This window comes from Lepidochelys olivacea (assembly GCF_965140295.1).
Source record: "Lepidochelys olivacea isolate rLepOli2 genome assembly, chromosome: 1".
Lineage (NCBI taxonomy): Eukaryota > Metazoa > Chordata > Testudines > Cheloniidae > Lepidochelys > Lepidochelys olivacea.
The window spans coordinates 308,281,646-308,299,950 of record NC_140411.1 but is presented as its reverse complement, the minus strand read 5'-3'; the positions used below and the strand labels follow the sequence as shown (position 1 = coordinate 308,299,950).

Genomic DNA, 18,305 nt, shown 5'->3' with positions numbered 1-18,305 from the left:
TAGTAGTCTACAATTCAAACGTAAAGGACCACATTCAGTTTTGGTGTAAGTAGTTGGCACTCCATTGACTCAACCAAAGAATGAAAATAGCATCTGAACAGGGTATTGACTAATCTTTGCATCTGCTCTGTTCTGTGCATGTGTATCTTTCATTACCCTTTGCTGAAACTCTTCAGTTTTCAGTGAAACAATTCTCTGATTAGGTGATTTTCATTCAAAAAGAATTGTGTACATATTTCTGTTAATCATATCTATTATGTCTACATAACAAACACTATTCATTCCTTCTAATTTACTGTCATTAATACAGTTACGCTCTTCATTGCTTCATGTTTTAAGATGTAAATTGTATTTCAGTTTTAAAGGGTATGTTTTTATTAAACTTTTTAGTAGGGAGTGAATTCATCTTTTTTCCCCCAGTGGTGAAAGTATTCCCACTCCCTTGCTAACCTGTGTAACGGAATATTATGTAAGTGTAGTTCTTTTAACTTTTTAGTTCCTTTATGTGAATCATAGGAGTACAATTTAGTGTACATTTTGGCAAGAGTACCTCTTTATTAATTCAAGAAAATGATGACAAAAATGTTAAGCATCAAACTTTCTTATCCTAGGTAGAAAAGGAAAAGAGAAAGCAAAAATGTGGGGAAAGAGAAGATGCTTATAAGTCATATATGCAAACATTGGCTGGAAATGGTATTAACCAGCAAATGAAACAGAAGGGAACTGTAAAAGGGAACCAATATTCTACAGTAGAAAGTGGAGAAACCACAGAAGAAGAAAAACACACGAAGAACAGTATTTCCTCCAAGGAAAGAGAGAAGTTAATTCAAATACCTTTGAAGGGGTAAGATAGTACAAATAAATAATGATCTTTATTTATTTGCATGTAAACCTAATTGTCTGAAGTATTTTTTATTCTGTAGCTTAATGAAATAGTCTTCCACCTGTGAAAACTTGGGGTACACATTGTGTTTGCTTACAAGTAACACTAAATTTACCTTCCTTCCTAAAAATCATTAAGGACATAATAATTTGTGCACTACCCATTGAATAAATGAACACATTGACCAAGATTTTTTTAAAAGGTTGCCAAAAGTTAGGCGCCTAAAATAGACTTAGGACCCTAAATTAGCTGCTTTTCTAAAAATGTTGAACCACCTAAAAATTCTCCTTGACTTCAGTATCAATATTCAGGCCAAATACATTTTCAAAGCCAAAATTAGACCTCCAAATATACGATGGCATTGTGGAAACTGGTTGCAGACTTAGCTATAGAGAGACAGTGGCTCACAGTTTAATTTTTTCCTTTTCTGGTTGGGTGCAAGTTGTCTCTTTTATAATCAATAAGATTATAGATTTAATTGTCATTCTATTCATGTGTGTTTCGCAGGAATAAGGGGAGAGATGATACTTTTAATGAGTTACGCAGAGTTGGAATAGCATGCAGATGGAGAAAGGTTGGCTTGCCATCACACATGACCATTTCTTTTTAATTTTGCTGCTTAGTGGCAGCAGGGTTTTCTTAACTGCAACCTAACCTTTTAGTAACTTTTTTTCTTATACTTCTGAACTCAGCTGAGAGTATAGGCAAACACTAGTTCTCATCACCTTTCTTCTTTTCTTCCTCTTTTAGGCACAGTCATACTTTTGCCCTGAGTACGTGGTAGCACGTTGTTGGGTTGCCTGTAGAGCAGACCAGAAGGAACACTGTGACTCAGTTGTTGCACGACCCCTGGAGCAGACAGGGAGGCACAGTGAGTCACAGTCTGCTTTTTGGGTTCCCCCTTGCTTCAATAAGTACCCTGTACCATCTTTGTGCTAGCTGGTTGTACCAGGATAGCTATGCTAGCTGGTTCATGGTGGGTGAAGCCAGTGCTCTGCCTGCTCCCCATTCTGTATCTCCTACTGTCTGTCATTTATGTGGGGTACAAAGGATGAGCACTGTGGAGGCTGTTTTCTCTACCTCTGCCGATAGGTGCAAGGGAATAAGGGGCATTTATGCCTCCCTGTGTACTTGTGCATCCATGAAAGTCAGGCCACAGTGACAACTAACAAGGATCAGAGTCTATCCACCTCATATCCCATCTATCCGAAAATGTGGCCACCTCTGGCGTAAGGGTTGAGACAAGGCAGGATGTAAAATGACAATATAAAGTATTTTTGTTATATTACATATAATTAATAAGAGAATTAAAAATAACCACATGATAGATGGATTAAAAGAGTAATTAAAAGAAACTAAACACTGCTTATATTTGAATACAAAAGTGTATTCTAGTAATCTAAAAAATATTTACAAGGTGAATTTCTTTTCTATAAATAGACAGAAATTTACAGTTTTCAGATATCTATTTCAACTTAACTTTAGCTAAAGAAATGGATTAGTAAGAGTCACATTTATGTCTATAAAGAATTCCATCGCTATTGCTTGCCCATACAGAAATCTCAGAAAATTGTTACCAAGTTGATCAAATTGCAGATAAGTAGTTCTTGGAATTTCCCAAACGGTAAGTAAGACCACTTTGTGGGGTTTGAGCCTGCAAGCTGCTGAGTCTTTTCCAGCAAACTGTGCTTAATTTAAAGCATGTGAGTAGTCCCACTGAAGTCCCATTGGAACTACTCAAGTGCAGAAGAGTGACATTTGCTCCTGCTGGGCTGAATCTGGCCCAGGAATTCTAATATATGTTGCCACATGCATGTGTGGAGAAAAATTTGTGCTTAGACTGTTGATGTGTCCTTCACTGTTTGGTGGAATCAGCTTCAGTACTTTTTCATAGAAGACATGTTTCTTTTAAGTGCTTCAGTGTTCCTGGGTATTGTCTTCTGTATTATTTTTGTATTTGTCTATGTTACAAAGTATTTTATTTGAAGATACTTAAGTACTGGATTTTTTTCTTTCTTCATGTTTAAAGTAGTAATTCTGCCTTGAATGTGAAGGATGCAAAGAAAAATGAAAACAAAAAGCGTATTTCAAAACAGAGAGGTAATCAGCAGATGAATTCTACCAATGGAAATCAATTCCAAATACTGGATGATAGCACTTTAAGTGAAACATCTCAGGATGAAGGAAGGTACAGAATATAACAATGCTGTATTTCTAATTTAAGACTATTAGAACTATAACTTATTTAAGGTAGAAATTAGCTTGAGAACTGACACTAATAATAAGTACTACAGTAGAACTTCGGAGTTACGAACACCTCAGGAATGGAGGTGGTTCATAACTCTGAAATGTTCGTAACTCAACAAAATGTTATGGTGGTTCTTCCAAAAGTTTATAACTGAACATTGACTGAATACAGCTTTGAAACTTTACTATGCAGTAGAAAAATGTTGCTTTTAACCATCTTAATTGAAATGAAACAAGCACAGAAACAGTTTCCTTACCTTGTCAAATCTTTTTTTAAACTTTCCCTTTATTTTTTTTGTAGTTTACATTTAACACAGTACTGTACAGTATTTGCTTTTTTTCCCCCCTTTGTTACCTGATTGCATACTTCTAGTCCCAGAAGAGGTGTGTGTTTGACTGGTCAGTTCACAACTCTGGTGTTTGTAACTCTGAGGTGCTATTGTATTTGTTTTAGAGAAACAAGGTGGGTGAGGTAATATCTTTTATTGGACCAGCGTCTGTTGGAGAGGGTGAGAAGTTTTTTCCTCAGGTGTCGGAAAGGTATTCACTGTCACAGCTAAATACTAGGACAGATAGTTCTGCGTAAGTAGTTAGCACATACCAGTGGTTCTTGAAGTCAATGCAAACCAAAATTTCATACAGGCAATGACTTGTTTATACAGCTCTATATACTATACACTGAAATTTAAGTACAATACTTACATTTCAATCTATTTTATAATTATATGGTAAAAATGAAAAAGTAAGTAAGTTTTCAGTAATAGTGTGCTCTCACACTTTTGTATTTTTATGTCTGATTTTTTTCAATTTTTATTGGGGCAATTAGTGTACGTCATCCAGTGCACTACTTGCCTCATAACTATGTGGGTGAAGCCAGACAATCACTATGTTCTCAAATGAACTCTCACAGGGAAATGATAAACGACAAAAACATTGTATCACCTGTGGGTGAACGCTTTTAACAAAGAGGTTAGCTATAGAGTGATTGATCAGTCCTCATCCTCAAAGGAAACCTGCAAAACATTTTCGAAAGATGAGCCTGGCAGCTTAAATTCATACCTTTGCTAGACACTAAAAATCATAGACTTAATAAAGACACTGGATTCATGACTTACAACAACAATCTGTAACCCAGTATCCGCCCCCTTTTTGTCCGATGACTTATAGTGGTGTTAACAAGCCACTTCACCTTGAATGGTCCCTTAGTACATATTCTCACTCCTTATGCTAAATTATCTATTCAACCTTGTATTTAGCTCTGACACTCTGAGTACCTTTCCCAGACCTGAGGAAGAGCTCTGTAGCTCAAAAGCTTCTCTCTCACCAACAGAATTTGGTCCAATAAAAGATATTGCTTCACCTACCGTGTTTCTCTAATATCCTGGGAGCGACACAGCTACAACACTGCATACTGCTATTTGTTTTGTTGTTCAGGTACTAAATCAGTGATACTCAGTCTGTGGCTGTAAGCTTAGCACACTTCTCTTTGAAGTATTCTAGGATGATCTTTGCAGTATATGACTATTCTCCCATCCTATTTCAGACATTCAGAACAATTTAGTATTAGTGAGCTATCTAAAAAGTATAGGTTTCAGAGTAACAGCCGTGTTAGTCTGTATTTGCAAAAAGAAAAGGAGTACTTGTGGCACCTTAGAGACTAACCAATTTATTAGAGCATAAGCTTTCGTGAGCTACAGCTCACTTCATCAGATGCATACTGTGGAAGCTGCAGAAGACATTATATACACAGAGACTCCTTACAATGTGTATGATAATCAAGTTGGGCCATTTCCAGCACAAATCCAGGTTTTCTCACCACCCCCTCCCTCCACCACCACCACATACACAAACCCACTCTCCTGCTGGTAATAGCTTATCTAAAGTGACCACTCTCCTTACATGTGTATGATAATCAAGGTGGGCCATTTCCAGCACAAATCCAGGGTTTAACAAGAACGTCTGGGGGCGGGTAGGAAAAAACAAGGGGAAATAAGTTATCTTGCATAATGACTTAGCCACTCCCAGGCTCTATTCAAGCCTCAGTTAATTGTATCCAATTTGCAAATGAATTCCAATTCAACAGTTTCTCGCTGGAGTCTGGATTTGAAGTTTTTTTGTTGTAATATCACAACTTTCATGTCTGTAATCACGTGACCAGAGAGATTGAAGTGTTCTCCGACTGGTTTATGAATGTTATAATTCTTGACATCTGATTTGTGTCCAAGTCATTATGCAAGGTAACCTATTTCCCCTTGTTTTTTCCTACGCCCCCCTCTCCCCCAGACGTTCTTGTTAAACCCTGGATTTGTGCTGGAAATGGCCCACCTTGATTATCATACACATTGTAAGGAGAGTGGTCACTTTAGATAAGCTATTACCAGCAGGAGAGTGGGGTGGGAGGAGGTATTTTTTCATGCTTTGTGTGTATATAAAAAGAACTTCTACACTTTCCACAGTATGCATCCGATGAAGTGAGCTGTAGCTCACGAAAGCTTATGCTCAAATAAATTGGTTAGTCTCTAAGGTGCCACAAGTACTCCTTTTCTTTTTGCTAAAAAGTATAGTAAATCTATTTATTCATGTCTGAATATCAGTGACATTGTAGCAGAATTTTTGGTAGCCTTCACGATCCATCGCTAACTTGAGCTCTCAACAGCTGACCTTCCAGTGGTCTGACATGCCCCATCCATCCATCTTGCTGTTTGTCCACTAGTACCATGACCATATACCATCCCTTCCATAATAATTTTCTCAAAAAGTGTGTAGTATGCCAGGAAATAAAGAGGCAAATGAATTGAGAGCTCACTCTCTCTTATCTATAAAAACCTTCCTCCTCTCCAGGTTCTTTTGCTTCCTTTTATTCAGAAGTCTGTAGCCCTCATTTTAGTACTGCTCTGTTCCCCTTCTCTTCTTTTAATGCTTAGGGCTTGTCTTCATTACAGGGGTAAGTTGACCTAATTTATGCTACTCCAGCTACGTGAATAACATAGCTGGAGTCGACGTAACTTAGGTTGACTTACCGCAGTGTCTTCACTGTGCTGCGTCATAGAATCATAGAATATCAGGGTTGGAAGGGACCTCAGGAGGTCATCTAGTTCAACCCCCTGCTCAAAGAAGGACCAATCCCCAGTTTTTTGCCCAGATCCCAAATGGCCCCCTCAAGGATTGAATTCACAACCCTGGGTTTAGCAGGCCAATGCTCAAACCACTGAGCTATCCCTCCCCCCCAATGCTCTCCTGTCAACTTACCTGAATCTTCTCGGGGAGCTGGAGTACTGGGGTCGATTTGGAGAGCGCTCTGCTGTTGATTTAGTTGGTCTTCACCCGCCAAATTGATCCCTGCTTCATGGATGGGTGGTACACCCCAGAGAATGGTGGGTGGACCAGGTACACCCCAACTGCAGCACGTACATATAAGGGTTGAAGCAACAATTTAGTTGGTGTGTGAGGGGATATACATGGAATTCCTGCAGAAGGAATCTGTGGGCAGTGGCGTTGATCTCCCCACAGTGAAGACCAGCCTGTAGTCTTTTTCTTTTAGGGAAAAAAGATAGGAGTATAGGAGGAAAAGCAAAATAAAAAAGGAAAGAACCCACCTAGCCTTCCTTTCTGGCATCTTCATGGGGGATTGGAGCATGGTTAGGGTACTACTTTTCCCCATTTAAAGAACTCCACATGGTGTTTGTGAATGTGGACATTAGCCTTTTTTGATAGCTGCAATAGAGATGAATTGATAATGAAGACTACCATTGTTAGAAGGGTATGCACTTGTATCTTCTAGCTCAGGTGTTTCTCATCCTTTTAGATAGCAGGGACCAGCTTGCTACCTTCCTAAACTGTGTCAGGGAGATCTTAGGGACCAGCGCTGGTTCATGGACCAGTCATTGAGAAACACTGTCTAGCTTACAAGAAGGCTGGCCATTACTCACCATTAGGAGGTTCAGTGACATTCTGTTATAGGGGTTGTCACTTTATCTGCTTGGATGACTGCCAGACAGTAACCTTGTTGTCTTCACATTCCTTCATATAACAATATGAGTTGAACTGCTCTGCATCCCAGTGCTCTCTCATTGGGCCTGGGTCCTTCAAGTATCGCTGTTAAGTAAATGTTGGGTTCTTGTCTCAACATTCACTAAATATCCTGAATGCATATTAGACGAGGGCAGAAGAAAGACTTACGAAAAGGAAAAGTTACTCGCTAGCATTTGTTTGTGATAGGTTTTTGTTTTTTTTTTTTACATCTTATCCATTTCCCTGCTGGGGTAGGGTGGTGCTGCTCTCCTGTTCTTCCTTTGCTCTCAACTTTGCTATTTAACTGGTGAGAAGGGGAAACAGATTGGTGCTTACATAGATAAGTGACAGTATCTCACAAATATTTTTGCCTCCTTGCAGAGCCCCACATGAGAAGATCACTGATTTCCATTATTTCATTGTGATATTACCCATTGCAACACATTTTCATGACATAAAATTAACAGCATAGTGTCGAAGTCATTCTTAGATTATTTTTGTTGCTCTTGTAATTTTATTCGGTGACAAAGTTATTCTTCAGCTGTGAGTAATACTATAGACACTTGTTTGTAGCAACACCTTATAAAAGCAACTGCCGCTATGAGAAACACTTTCCCAACTGTGTCCACTCGGTAACAGCAACATAGCCATCGCATAAGATCAATATTTGTGACATTGTGATATCATATCCAGTGGTGGAGATTGAGGGGGCATGTAGGGGCACTGCCTCCCCAAACTGCATACTTGCACTCCCCTTGCGACCCTGGCCCTTCAGTGAAGCTCCAGAGCACACATCCCTGTCCACTTGCCCTGCCTGACAGAACCTGTGTAGAGAGCATGTGTGGGGGAGAGTTTTGGGGGAAGATCTGGAAGAAAGGGATTTTGGGGGGCAGGGAGCTAGGGTTGACGGAGCATCAGAGGCACAGCTAGAGGGCTTTCTCCCTTCCTCAGCGTCTGGCTTGGTGGGGATGGGGAGGCCGCTATTTTGCAGTGGAGACCCCCCGTGCACTGAGCTGGCAGTGGGGTGTGGGTATCTCGATTGCTGGCAGTGGGGTGTGGGTATGCTGTTTTGCAGTGAGGGGTCAGGGCACTGACCTGTCCAGGGTGGAGCATGAACCTGCCAGTGGGAGCATCCTCAGCCTGGCCCTGGCAGCCAGGCTTGCTCAGCCATTTTGCCAACTGGGGGTTCCCCTGCCAAACACAGGGTTCCGCTGCCCAATTCCCCCCAAACTTGAGGTCACACACACACCCTAACTTCCCCCTCACAATGTGGCTGCCACATCCCTTCCAAAACCCTCTTAACTCTTCATATGCCTTTGGTCAGACACTCCCCATAACAGCAACCGCCACTTAAGAGCAGCATAGGGAAAGGGAAATAAGGACAATCCAGGGAATTACAGACAAATCAGCTTAACTTCAGTACCCAGAAAGATAATGGAGCAAATAATTAACCAATCAATTTGCAAACACCTAGAAGATAATAAGGTGATAAGTAACAGTCAGCATGGATTTGAAATCATGTCAGACCAACCTAAGGGCTTTCTTTGACAGGATAACAAGCGTTGTGGCTAGGGGGAAGCAGTAGGTGTGGTATATCGTGACTTTAGTAAGGCTTTTGATACTGTCTCGTGTAACCGTCTCATAAACAAACTAGGGGACTACAACCTAAATGGAGCTACTGTAAGGTGGGAGCATAACTGGTTGGAAAACCATTCCCAGAGAGTAGTTATCAGTGGTTCACAGTCCAGCTGGAAAGGCATATCAAATGGGGTCCCACAGGGAGCAGTTCTGGGTCTGGTTCTGTTCAATATCTTCATCAATGATTTAGATAATGGCATAGACAGTACACTTATAAAGTTTGCAGATGATAACAAGATAGGAGGAGTTACAAGTGCTTTGGAGGATAGGATTAAAATTCAAAAGGATCTGGACAAACTGGAGAAATGGCCTGAAGTAAATAGGGAAGGAACAATCTGTTGCACACAAATAAAATGGGAAATGACTGCCTAGGAAGGAGTACTGCAGAAAGGGATCTGGGGATCAGAGTGGATCACAAGCTAAATATGAATCAACAGTGTAGCACTGTTCCAAAAAAGCAGTTATCATTCTGGGATTTATTAGCAGGAATGTTGTAAGACAGACACAAGAAGTAATTCTTCCTCTCTACTCTGCGCTGATCAGGGGTATTGTGTCCAGTTCTGGGTGCCACATTTCAGGAAAGATGTGGACAAATTGGAGAAGGTCCAGAGAAGATCAACAAAAATGATTAAAGGTCTAGAAATCATGACCTATGAGGGAAGATTGAAAAAATTGGGTTTGTTTAGTCTGGAGAAGAGAAGACTGAGAGGGGATATAACAGTTTTCAAGTACGTAAAAGGTTATTACAAGCAGGAGGGAGAAAAATTGTTCTCTTTAACCTTTGAAGATAGGATAAGAAGCAATGGGCTTAAATTGCAGCAAGGGTGGTTTAGGTTGGACATTAGGAAAAACTTCCTAACTGTCAGGGTGGTTAAGCACTGAAATAAATTGCCCAGGGAGGTTATAGAATCTCCATCATTAGAGATTTTTAAGAGCAGGTTAGATCAACACCTGTTATGGGTTCAGGGGACTGGACTAGATGACCTCTCAAGGTATCTTGCAGTCCTATGATTCCATGATAGCAAAAGGGCACTGATATGTTGCTACTAATGAGTGTCTACTGTAGTACCAGCAGAGCTTAGAATTTGTTTTGCGAGGGACTTCGCAAAACAAATTCTAATGTCTCTACCCAAAGAGTTTGTAATCTAAAATAACAGTTCTCAGTGTTTTTCATAGCTTGGAATATATTTTAATACAGAAAATCCTCAGGGACTGTCTGCTATCCTATTTACAGATGTTTAGAGCATCTCTTCCTTTGTATAGATGCCTGACACACTGATAATTGCAACAAATAAATGGCCTTACTGCGTGAGACCAATGGTCCATCTTAGCGCAGTATCCTGTCTTCTGACAGTGGCCAGTGCCAGATGTTTCAGGTGGAATGAATAGAACAGGGCCATTAATGAGTGATCCCTCCCCTGTCATAAAGTCCCAGCTTCTGACAGTCAGAAGTATAGGGACTCCCAGAGCATGGGGTTGCGTCCCTGACCATCTTGGCTAATAGCCATTAATAGATATATCTTCCATGAACTTATCTAATTCTTTTTTGAACTTGTGTATACTTTTGACCTTCACAATATCCCCTGTCAATGAATTCCACAGTTTGACTGTGTTGTGTAAGGAAATACTTCCTTTTGTTTGTTTTAAACCTGCTTTCTATTAATTCATTGGGTGAATGAATCCTGGTTCGTGTGTTATGTGAAGGGGTAAATACGCTTTCACTTTCTCCACACCGTTCATGTTTTTATATACCTCTATAATATCCCTCTCTGTCTTCTTTTTTCCAAGCTGAACAGTCCCAGTCTTCTTAATCTCTCCTCATACAGAAGCTGTTCCATCTCCCTAATCGTTTTTGTTGCCTGTTTCTCTACTTTTCCCATTTCTAATGTATCTCTTTTGAGATGGCGCGACCAGAATCACATGCAGTGTTCAAGGTGTAGGTGTGCCATGGATTTATGTAGTGGCTTTGTGATATTTTCTGTCTTATCTATCCCTTTCCTAATGATTCCCAACATGGTTAGCTTTTTTAAACTGCTGCTGCACTTTGAGCAGATGTTTTCAGAGAACTAGCCGCTATGACTCCGAAATCTCATTCTTGAGTGGTAGCAACTAATTTAGACCCCATCATTTTGTACGCATAGTTGGGATTAGGTTTCATTATTTTGCATTTATCAACATTGAATTTCATTTGTCATTTCTTGCCCAGTCACCCAATTTTGTGAGATCCCTTTGTAACTCTTCACAATCAGCTTTGGACTTAACTATCTTGATTAATTTAGTAGCATCTGAAAACTTTGGATAACCAGCCAGGATAACCCTCATAGACTGGGTAAAAGGGCCTATTCCACCTCCTAAAAGGTCTCTAAAAGCCCCAGAGCCACCTCACTGTTTACTTTTTTTCCATATCATTTATGAATATGTTGAACAGAACAGGTCCCAGTACAGATCCTTGGGGGACCCTGCTAATTTCCTCTCTCCATTGTGAAAACTGACCATTTATTCCTACCCTTTGTTTCCTATCTTACTGATCCATGAGAGGACCATCCCTCTTACCCCATGACTGCTCACTTTGCGTAATTGCTTATGAAGAAAAATATATTTAGGGAAGTAGAATCTATTTTTAGCTGTCTATATATTTTTAGAAATAAGGAGGAGCTAGCAGCATGTGACAGACCACCAGCACGTACTTTAGGCTAGCAGTTATCCAGGGACCACAGTTACAGAACCTCTAATCTAAAATATGGAAATAACAAAATCAGTGAAGGAAAGAATAGGATGAGGAGGGGAAGAACAGTTATATCAATAAGATCACATGGTGACTCAGTTCAGGTATGTTTCTGAGTATTTAAAAATTAAGTTTATCACTGCTTAAAAAAAGTCATGTCAGAAACTGTAATTTTTATTCTTTTTAGAAAATCAAACCATTTTTGTGTGTAATGGTCTGCAACATCCAAAGTTCATTGAAAAAATGTTCCTGTTGTTTCCTGTTGAGACCATATTTACATTTTATGGCACACTAAAAGGATTAAGTTTCTGCATTTATGGAATATATTTGCAAGACTCATTTAGATTGCTTTTCTAGGTTCTCAACAGCTATAACTAAAATTAAACATTGTTGGTGGAGAACTGGGGAATCCAAAAATAAGTGGTCTAAAATTATTTTGGACCAGAAGAGGCTTTGTCCTTAATGCTGAAAGAAGAGAGAGAGCCAAAACCCCCAGTTTTGAGCATAATGTTTGTTCAGCATCTACACAGAGAGCCATCTACTGCAGTGATGTGAGTGAGTGTAGTGAAGTGTACATGGTTCTGAGCAATGTGAGCAAGCGTCCATGTGCAGGCCTAGTTGTAAGAAAATAGTATTACTTTTTCAACCAGCTGCTTAATACCTCATGACTTATTCTGGGCAGTGTTCTTGCCAGTCCACCCACTGCTCTCAGCTTATTCATCTTGTTGGACTGTGAGTAACAAAGCACTGTGTTAAGCAGCTCTGATGGTAACTCAGCTGTATACTCTGAGCCCTTGTCCACATCTCATGCAGGATTGACCGTAAAAGAATTCACATTTACTAAATAAATAAATCAGTATTTTCAGAACAAACATATAATTTTACTTCTATCTTAACATCAGTTTTCCAATATCAAAATTTTATTTTTGTCTTCTAGACCTGGAGCCAGAACAGTAGATGAAAGGAACAAGGTACTGTAAAATAGCTTACTAAACAAAAATATTGCTTTAAATGTTAAGCATTTATATAGCACTTTATGCATTCATAAATGGGATGGTGTTTCACCAGATATGTAAATCACTGTCCCTTCTCTGAAGAGTTAACGGTCTATTATGTTTGAGACCACAATGTGTGGGAAATAGTTGAGTAAATTAATAATAACCCTGCTTTTGTTATAACGTACGGTAATTTGCATTTTTTTTTACTCATGAAATTATGTCTTGTTTGTAGATTGGCAAACAGATGGATGTTGCAGATGATTTTGATGAATTAACTCAGTCTTCTGACACTGCTACAGAGGACTTTGAGTTGTCTGCTTCAACCTACAGAGATGCTGTGTTGCTGATAGAGCAGCTTAGTATGGATGGCAAAGGTAAAAGAGTTATGTTTCCATAGCAACAGAAGACAAATGATTTCAATTTCTGGACAACATTAATGCTTTTCACCTGTGTGTCTTGGAATTCTCATTGTAAATTAAAGCACATATTTATTTTTAAATCCTTGGTATTTCTAGCTATTTGTTCCCAAACTTATTGTCTCCTTTGACCATAAAGAAGGATATATTCCCTGGGAGCTCTGGCTGTCTGAAGCACTGATTCAGGGTAGTAAGCCAGGATAACCCTCATAGACTGGGTAAAAGGGCCTGTTCCACCTCCTAAAAGGTCTCTAAAAGCCCCAGAGCCAGCCACACAACAGGGGGAGGAAAATCCCCAGCAAAGGTATTAAGGGAGAGAGCCTCTTAGAGTATGTCTGCACTGCAATTAAAAACCTGCAACTGGCCCATGCCAGTTGACTCAGACTCAGGACTCAAGGAGATGCTTAATTGCAGTTTAGACATTCGGGCTCAGGCTGCAGCCCTGAGGCTCTGTGACCCTCCTACCTTTCAGGGCCCTAAAGTCTGGGCTCTGACCCAAGCCTGAATGTCTACACTGCAATTAAACTGCCTGTTACCCCACACTCCACAAGCCTGAATCAGCTGCCATGGGCCAGTCGCAGTGTTTTAATTGCAGTGGAGACAAAGCTATAGAGATGCCACAGAATCTCCTCCCCATTCTCTGTAGATTTGCTGAGCTTTAGCTAGATATTTTCCTGCCCCCCTTCCCCTCCCCCCATTATTTGTCTAGCTTCCACAAGCAGCAGCCAGACACTACAGAATCTATTAGCATTGGCATTTAAAGAGACTATGGTATCCGGTATTGCAGCTGCAAAGGGCTCCTTTATCCCACCCCCAGAGCTAGGTATGTGGCCTCTGTAATACCTTTGTCAGGGGAAGTAGAGATCAAACTTAATATCTGTCTCCATTTTGCACAGAAGTGATGTAGCTTTACTGTATAATCTTTACTCTTTACAGATCTTTACAGTATCTTTACTTAGAACAAGCGATGACCACTTAACATGCCACAAAATTTCTTTATCGGGTATTGCAAGCGGAGATTCTCAAAGGCGTAAAAGACAGTTAGGTGCCCAATTCCTCTTTATGCCTTTGAAAATTGCCTCCTCACTGTAGAAGCATGCATTTTGTAGTATATAGAAGTTACTGAATTGGACATGCAATCACAATCACTGGAGGTATAAAATGTTTTATGTTCACACACGCACACAGAATATGTGTGTGTATAATCTGGTTTGTACTTCGCATAATGAAATAAAAATAAAAATAAAATTTTAACATTGCACTTCTAATGTAAATGATAGTTTATATATTTTACATAAATTATACAGTGAACAGAAGTATTTTTAGAAAATATTTCTTCTTCGACAGAGATGCAAAAGAAATCTGCAAGCAAGTACTATGCAAGCATTTGTTATGTTTGTTATATTGGATTTTGAATAGTACTGAAAGAGACATTTACATTTGTTTCCAGATACAGTATAGAAAATTAAAGCAATCTGAAGTGCTTTTGGTTTTTTTGCAAATTGAAATCTGCACATATCTTTACATTGTTGATTTTCTTCACAAAGCAGATTCTATTAGTCTCTTGAAAATTCAGAACTTACTTCATGGATATGAACGATTAATAGAACGTGAAAAGGGCCGCTATACACAGCTTTTGGGAAAAGTAAGAAAGCTGGAGAATGAAAAGAAAGAGCTACAAGCAGTATTGGAAGAGACCAGAGAATTGAAATCCAGGCTGGATCACCAAAAAGTGGAATGGGAAAGCGATGTCAGCAGTCTCAAGTACGGAATCTTAAATTCTAATAAGCATTTTACCAGGTTACTTTGTCTGAATGCAAATAACAAAAGGGATGCTGGAATTAAAGTCAATTGGACGATTAACATGCTTTTCAGTGTTAAGTACATTCTTAAGTATTTTGCTGGATTGAGCTAGTTCTCAGCACTTTACAGCATCAAGCTCAAAATTGTTTGGTCAAAAGCTTACTGTTCAATAGTAGTTTTGCCTGGAAAGTCTACCTGCCAGATATTTTTCATGCAATCTTTTTTTCAGCTAATTGTTGTAACATGGAAAGGGAGGGAGTGATTTACTTGGGGATAAAGTAAGGAATAGAGCACAGCTGCCCTTTTGCTGCCTTTTGCTATCTCTTGCTCAGGTAAATCTCGCTCCATACAGTTTCCCCCTTCTTGGCTGCCATGGTGAGAACTACCCTTGTAACCTCTGTCACACTAACCATAAACAATCCAGTGTACACCTTATATGAAAGAGACTGTGTGGTGATATGCTGTTGGTAGAGTCTCTAAGTAAGATCTGTTCCAGGCTGTTGTTTTTCCAATCTTCAGAAACAAGTTGCTTATTTACAAAATTAGGACTTTCTAGACATTTTTTACATAGGATCATGAGTACACACAGTGCTTTACAGACAAATAATGTGACAAATTCGTGCCCCAAAGAATGATGGCAAACAAAAAGGAGATGGAGAGAGTATGGAAAAATGAGGGTTCTTTGAGTAGCTCTGCTATTTCCACTTATGGGTATTGCACTGCCTAGTGGAGCCTAATGGCAGAACTTTCTCAAAGCAGTGCCTGTTAGAGTCCTTGCACACCATCTCCTAGTCTTCCCCTCAGTGTTTCCAAACATTCTGAGGGTGAGGCTTTATAAGGGGGCACAGGTGCCCCCTACCACCTCAGTTCCTTCGAATTGCTGTGGCAGACAAAAATGAATCACTCCAGTCTGTTCAGGCCTGGGTTTTCTCCAGTTCTTAGTATCTTGATAATTGTTTAGTGATAACCATAAGCAGGGATTTTGTGGGAGGGGGAAGCATTGCCCCCCCCGAACTGAATATGTCGCAGAGGGGATGCATGGGGGGAGCATACAGATTTCTTCCTTAGCCCTGCTTCCTCCCCGCGAAAGAACATTGGGGGGCAGGGGGTGAGCGGCGACACAAGGCACTCTGTGTTTGCCAGTCAGTTTGCCCATGTAGGTTGTATAAGGGGAGGGCAGGGATATAAGGGAGCAGCTCCTGTTGACTCACTGCACAGCCCACGTGGGGAAATTGACCAGCAGGCATAGAGCGCCTGGCATTGCTGCTTGTCCCCCCTCTCCCTCATCCCCTTAAGGGGGCACAGAGGAATGTTGAGGGAGTTCAGCCACGTGTTCTCTGCTAGCAGGTAAGTTTCGCCTTCATGATCTGTGTAAGGGGAGGTCAGGAAAGCAGTGACCCAGGAGAACCAGGTGGCTCAGCTGCTTTCACAGTGTACAGCCCAGGTGAGTGACAGAGTGAATTACTCTTGGGAGAATTGGAATTCTGCACCTGGCTCAGCTGCTGGGGGTGGGGGGACTGGAACTTTCTCTTCCTCTGGAGCAGCTGGGGCCAAATCAGACCCACCCCAGGAAAGGCCACATCCCTCCCGCACTTCCTGACCACATTACTCCTCGGTCACAAGGAGAAGGGGTCACTGTATGGGGAGCTGCTCCCATGTCTGCACAATCCCCTTGCATTCAGACTCACACATACAGAGAACCTATTCCACTGAGCCCCCCGCCCCATCGAGCCACCCTCCCTGCACTTGAATCCCTATCCCACCAAGGCTCACCCCCTGCATCCAGAACTAGAGCCCCCCGCCGAGCCCCACCCATCCAATACCCTGTTGTGTCCCCCCCACCCCTCCATATAGAAGTATAGTTAGTTAATATTTCAGTTCTGGATTGTGGTGGAACCGAAGAGAAAGAAGCTGGGTTTCAAGCCCAGCTGTCTTCCCAGCATCAGATGACCACATTCGGTGCCTGAAATGCTTGTGAGACAACTTTTTTCCTTCTGGGTGTTCCATCTGCTGAACTTCATGCCCAGAGTGCACGATGAGAGGCACAACAGATTACAACTGCTTCTCCTTAAGGAGCCTCCTGAGGCCAAACCATCCAGTTGCAAAATCTTGTTGGATCCAAGGTCTAAGAGGCCAGTCTTGGCTTCCATGACTTCCTCCAGCAAACTGAAGAACCTTAAGGGCTCCAGGAACTCTGTTCCGGCTGTGTCAGTTGTAAGGAAGAAAGCAAGGGTGAAGACAAGCACAGTTAGCAGTGACAGATCTCTTGTGTCATTTTTATCGGATCCATCTGATTCTGACAGGGCCTCTATGGCTACGGCTCTGAAACCCAGGCCAGTTCTAGCTTCAGCTTCAAGGACCAATGGAGTAGACCTGAGTGTTTCACTGGATCCTGTGCTGCTCAGATCTTCAGCTCTGGCTTTGACATCTGCTCTGGTTCCAAGTCCATCTTCGGATCCAAAGAAGACTTTTACTTTTGTGGCTGATGTATACCATTCAACTTCCAAGCGTTCCTCAGATCTAGATGTAAGAGTCTTCAAGAAGAGACAGGCTTCGTCGATTCCAAGGTCTGCATTGTCTTCACTTAAAAAAAAAAAGGGGGGGGAAGAACAGAGGAGATTGTTGGTCTTTCTCCTGATTCACCTATACCTCCTCCTCCTAAGATTCTTACAGAATCTCCACAAACAGTTTTCTCTCCATCCTCCAGATCTGTTGCTGTCTCTGGTGCACTCTGTTCTGTATCTGAGGCCAAATCTGTGTTTACAGGAGGATAGAGGAAGAATAAAGAGACTTGTTTCTTCCTGGCTCCTCCTCTTACAAGTATATTCTTGGAACCCAGTTGCTGGAGAAACGACAGTCCTGGGCTCCAGGGCCTTATTGGGTGAGGCTGCAGAAATTTTTCAGTTGTCTTCTTTATGAATGGAGAGATGATGTTTCCTTTGTAAAGAATTTGGTGGTGGAGAAATCCTCAGATCTGGTTCCACCGGATCTGTCTGCATCACAGACAGTGGTACCTGAAATTCTGTCTGAAGAAAATGAGGAAATAGCTCCTCTTTTTGAACATGAGCATGCTGACACAGACTATGATCCTGATTTATCACCAGATGAGTTTGTGGGAATGGCTTGCGCCACTTCCCTTTCTGAGGACTCTGCCGTTCATGGCCTGGTGGATCGCATGGCATCCACTTTGACGTTACCTTCAGTAGCTGTGGAGGAAACATTCCATCCAGTGTTCAACATTTTTGTGCCTATCTCCAAAAGTGGCATGTCATTGCCAGTTCTTCATTGTCTGCTGCAGCTGGCTAAGACTATTTGGTCCATTCCTGCCTCTTGCCAGCCTGTTTACAAGAAGGCAGACAAATTATATCAGATACCCTTAGAAAGATTTTCATATTTTAACACACATCCTATACCTAAATCACTGGTGGTGGCTGCTGTTAGTAGCAGGTTGAGGTCTGGACAAGCATATTCCACTCCTAATGATAGAGTCTCTACAGAGAAAGGTGTTGTTCTCTTCCTCTCTTGGTAGTAGGATGGCAAATTATCAAGCAGTTATGACCAGCTATTAATTCCACCTGCTGGAA

At 41.1% G+C, this 18,305-nt stretch overlaps 1 protein-coding gene across 2 annotated transcripts in view; it reads left to right on the top strand.

The window, feature by feature from the left end:
• ANKRD26 (ankyrin repeat domain containing 26) overlaps positions 1–18,305 on the top strand; it is a 188,923-nt gene that overhangs the window by 87,594 nt on the left and 83,024 nt on the right. For both annotated transcript variants that reach the window (XM_084616689.1, XM_084616690.1), the window contains exons 21-25: positions 612–844; positions 2,913–3,071; positions 12,442–12,475; positions 12,735–12,876; positions 14,466–14,682. In XM_084616689.1, the coding sequence (XP_084472815.1) occupies positions 612–844; positions 2,913–3,071; positions 12,442–12,475; positions 12,735–12,876; positions 14,466–14,682 (785 nt within the window). The remainder of the gene's footprint in view (positions 1–611; positions 845–2,912; positions 3,072–12,441; positions 12,476–12,734; positions 12,877–14,465; positions 14,683–18,305) is intronic.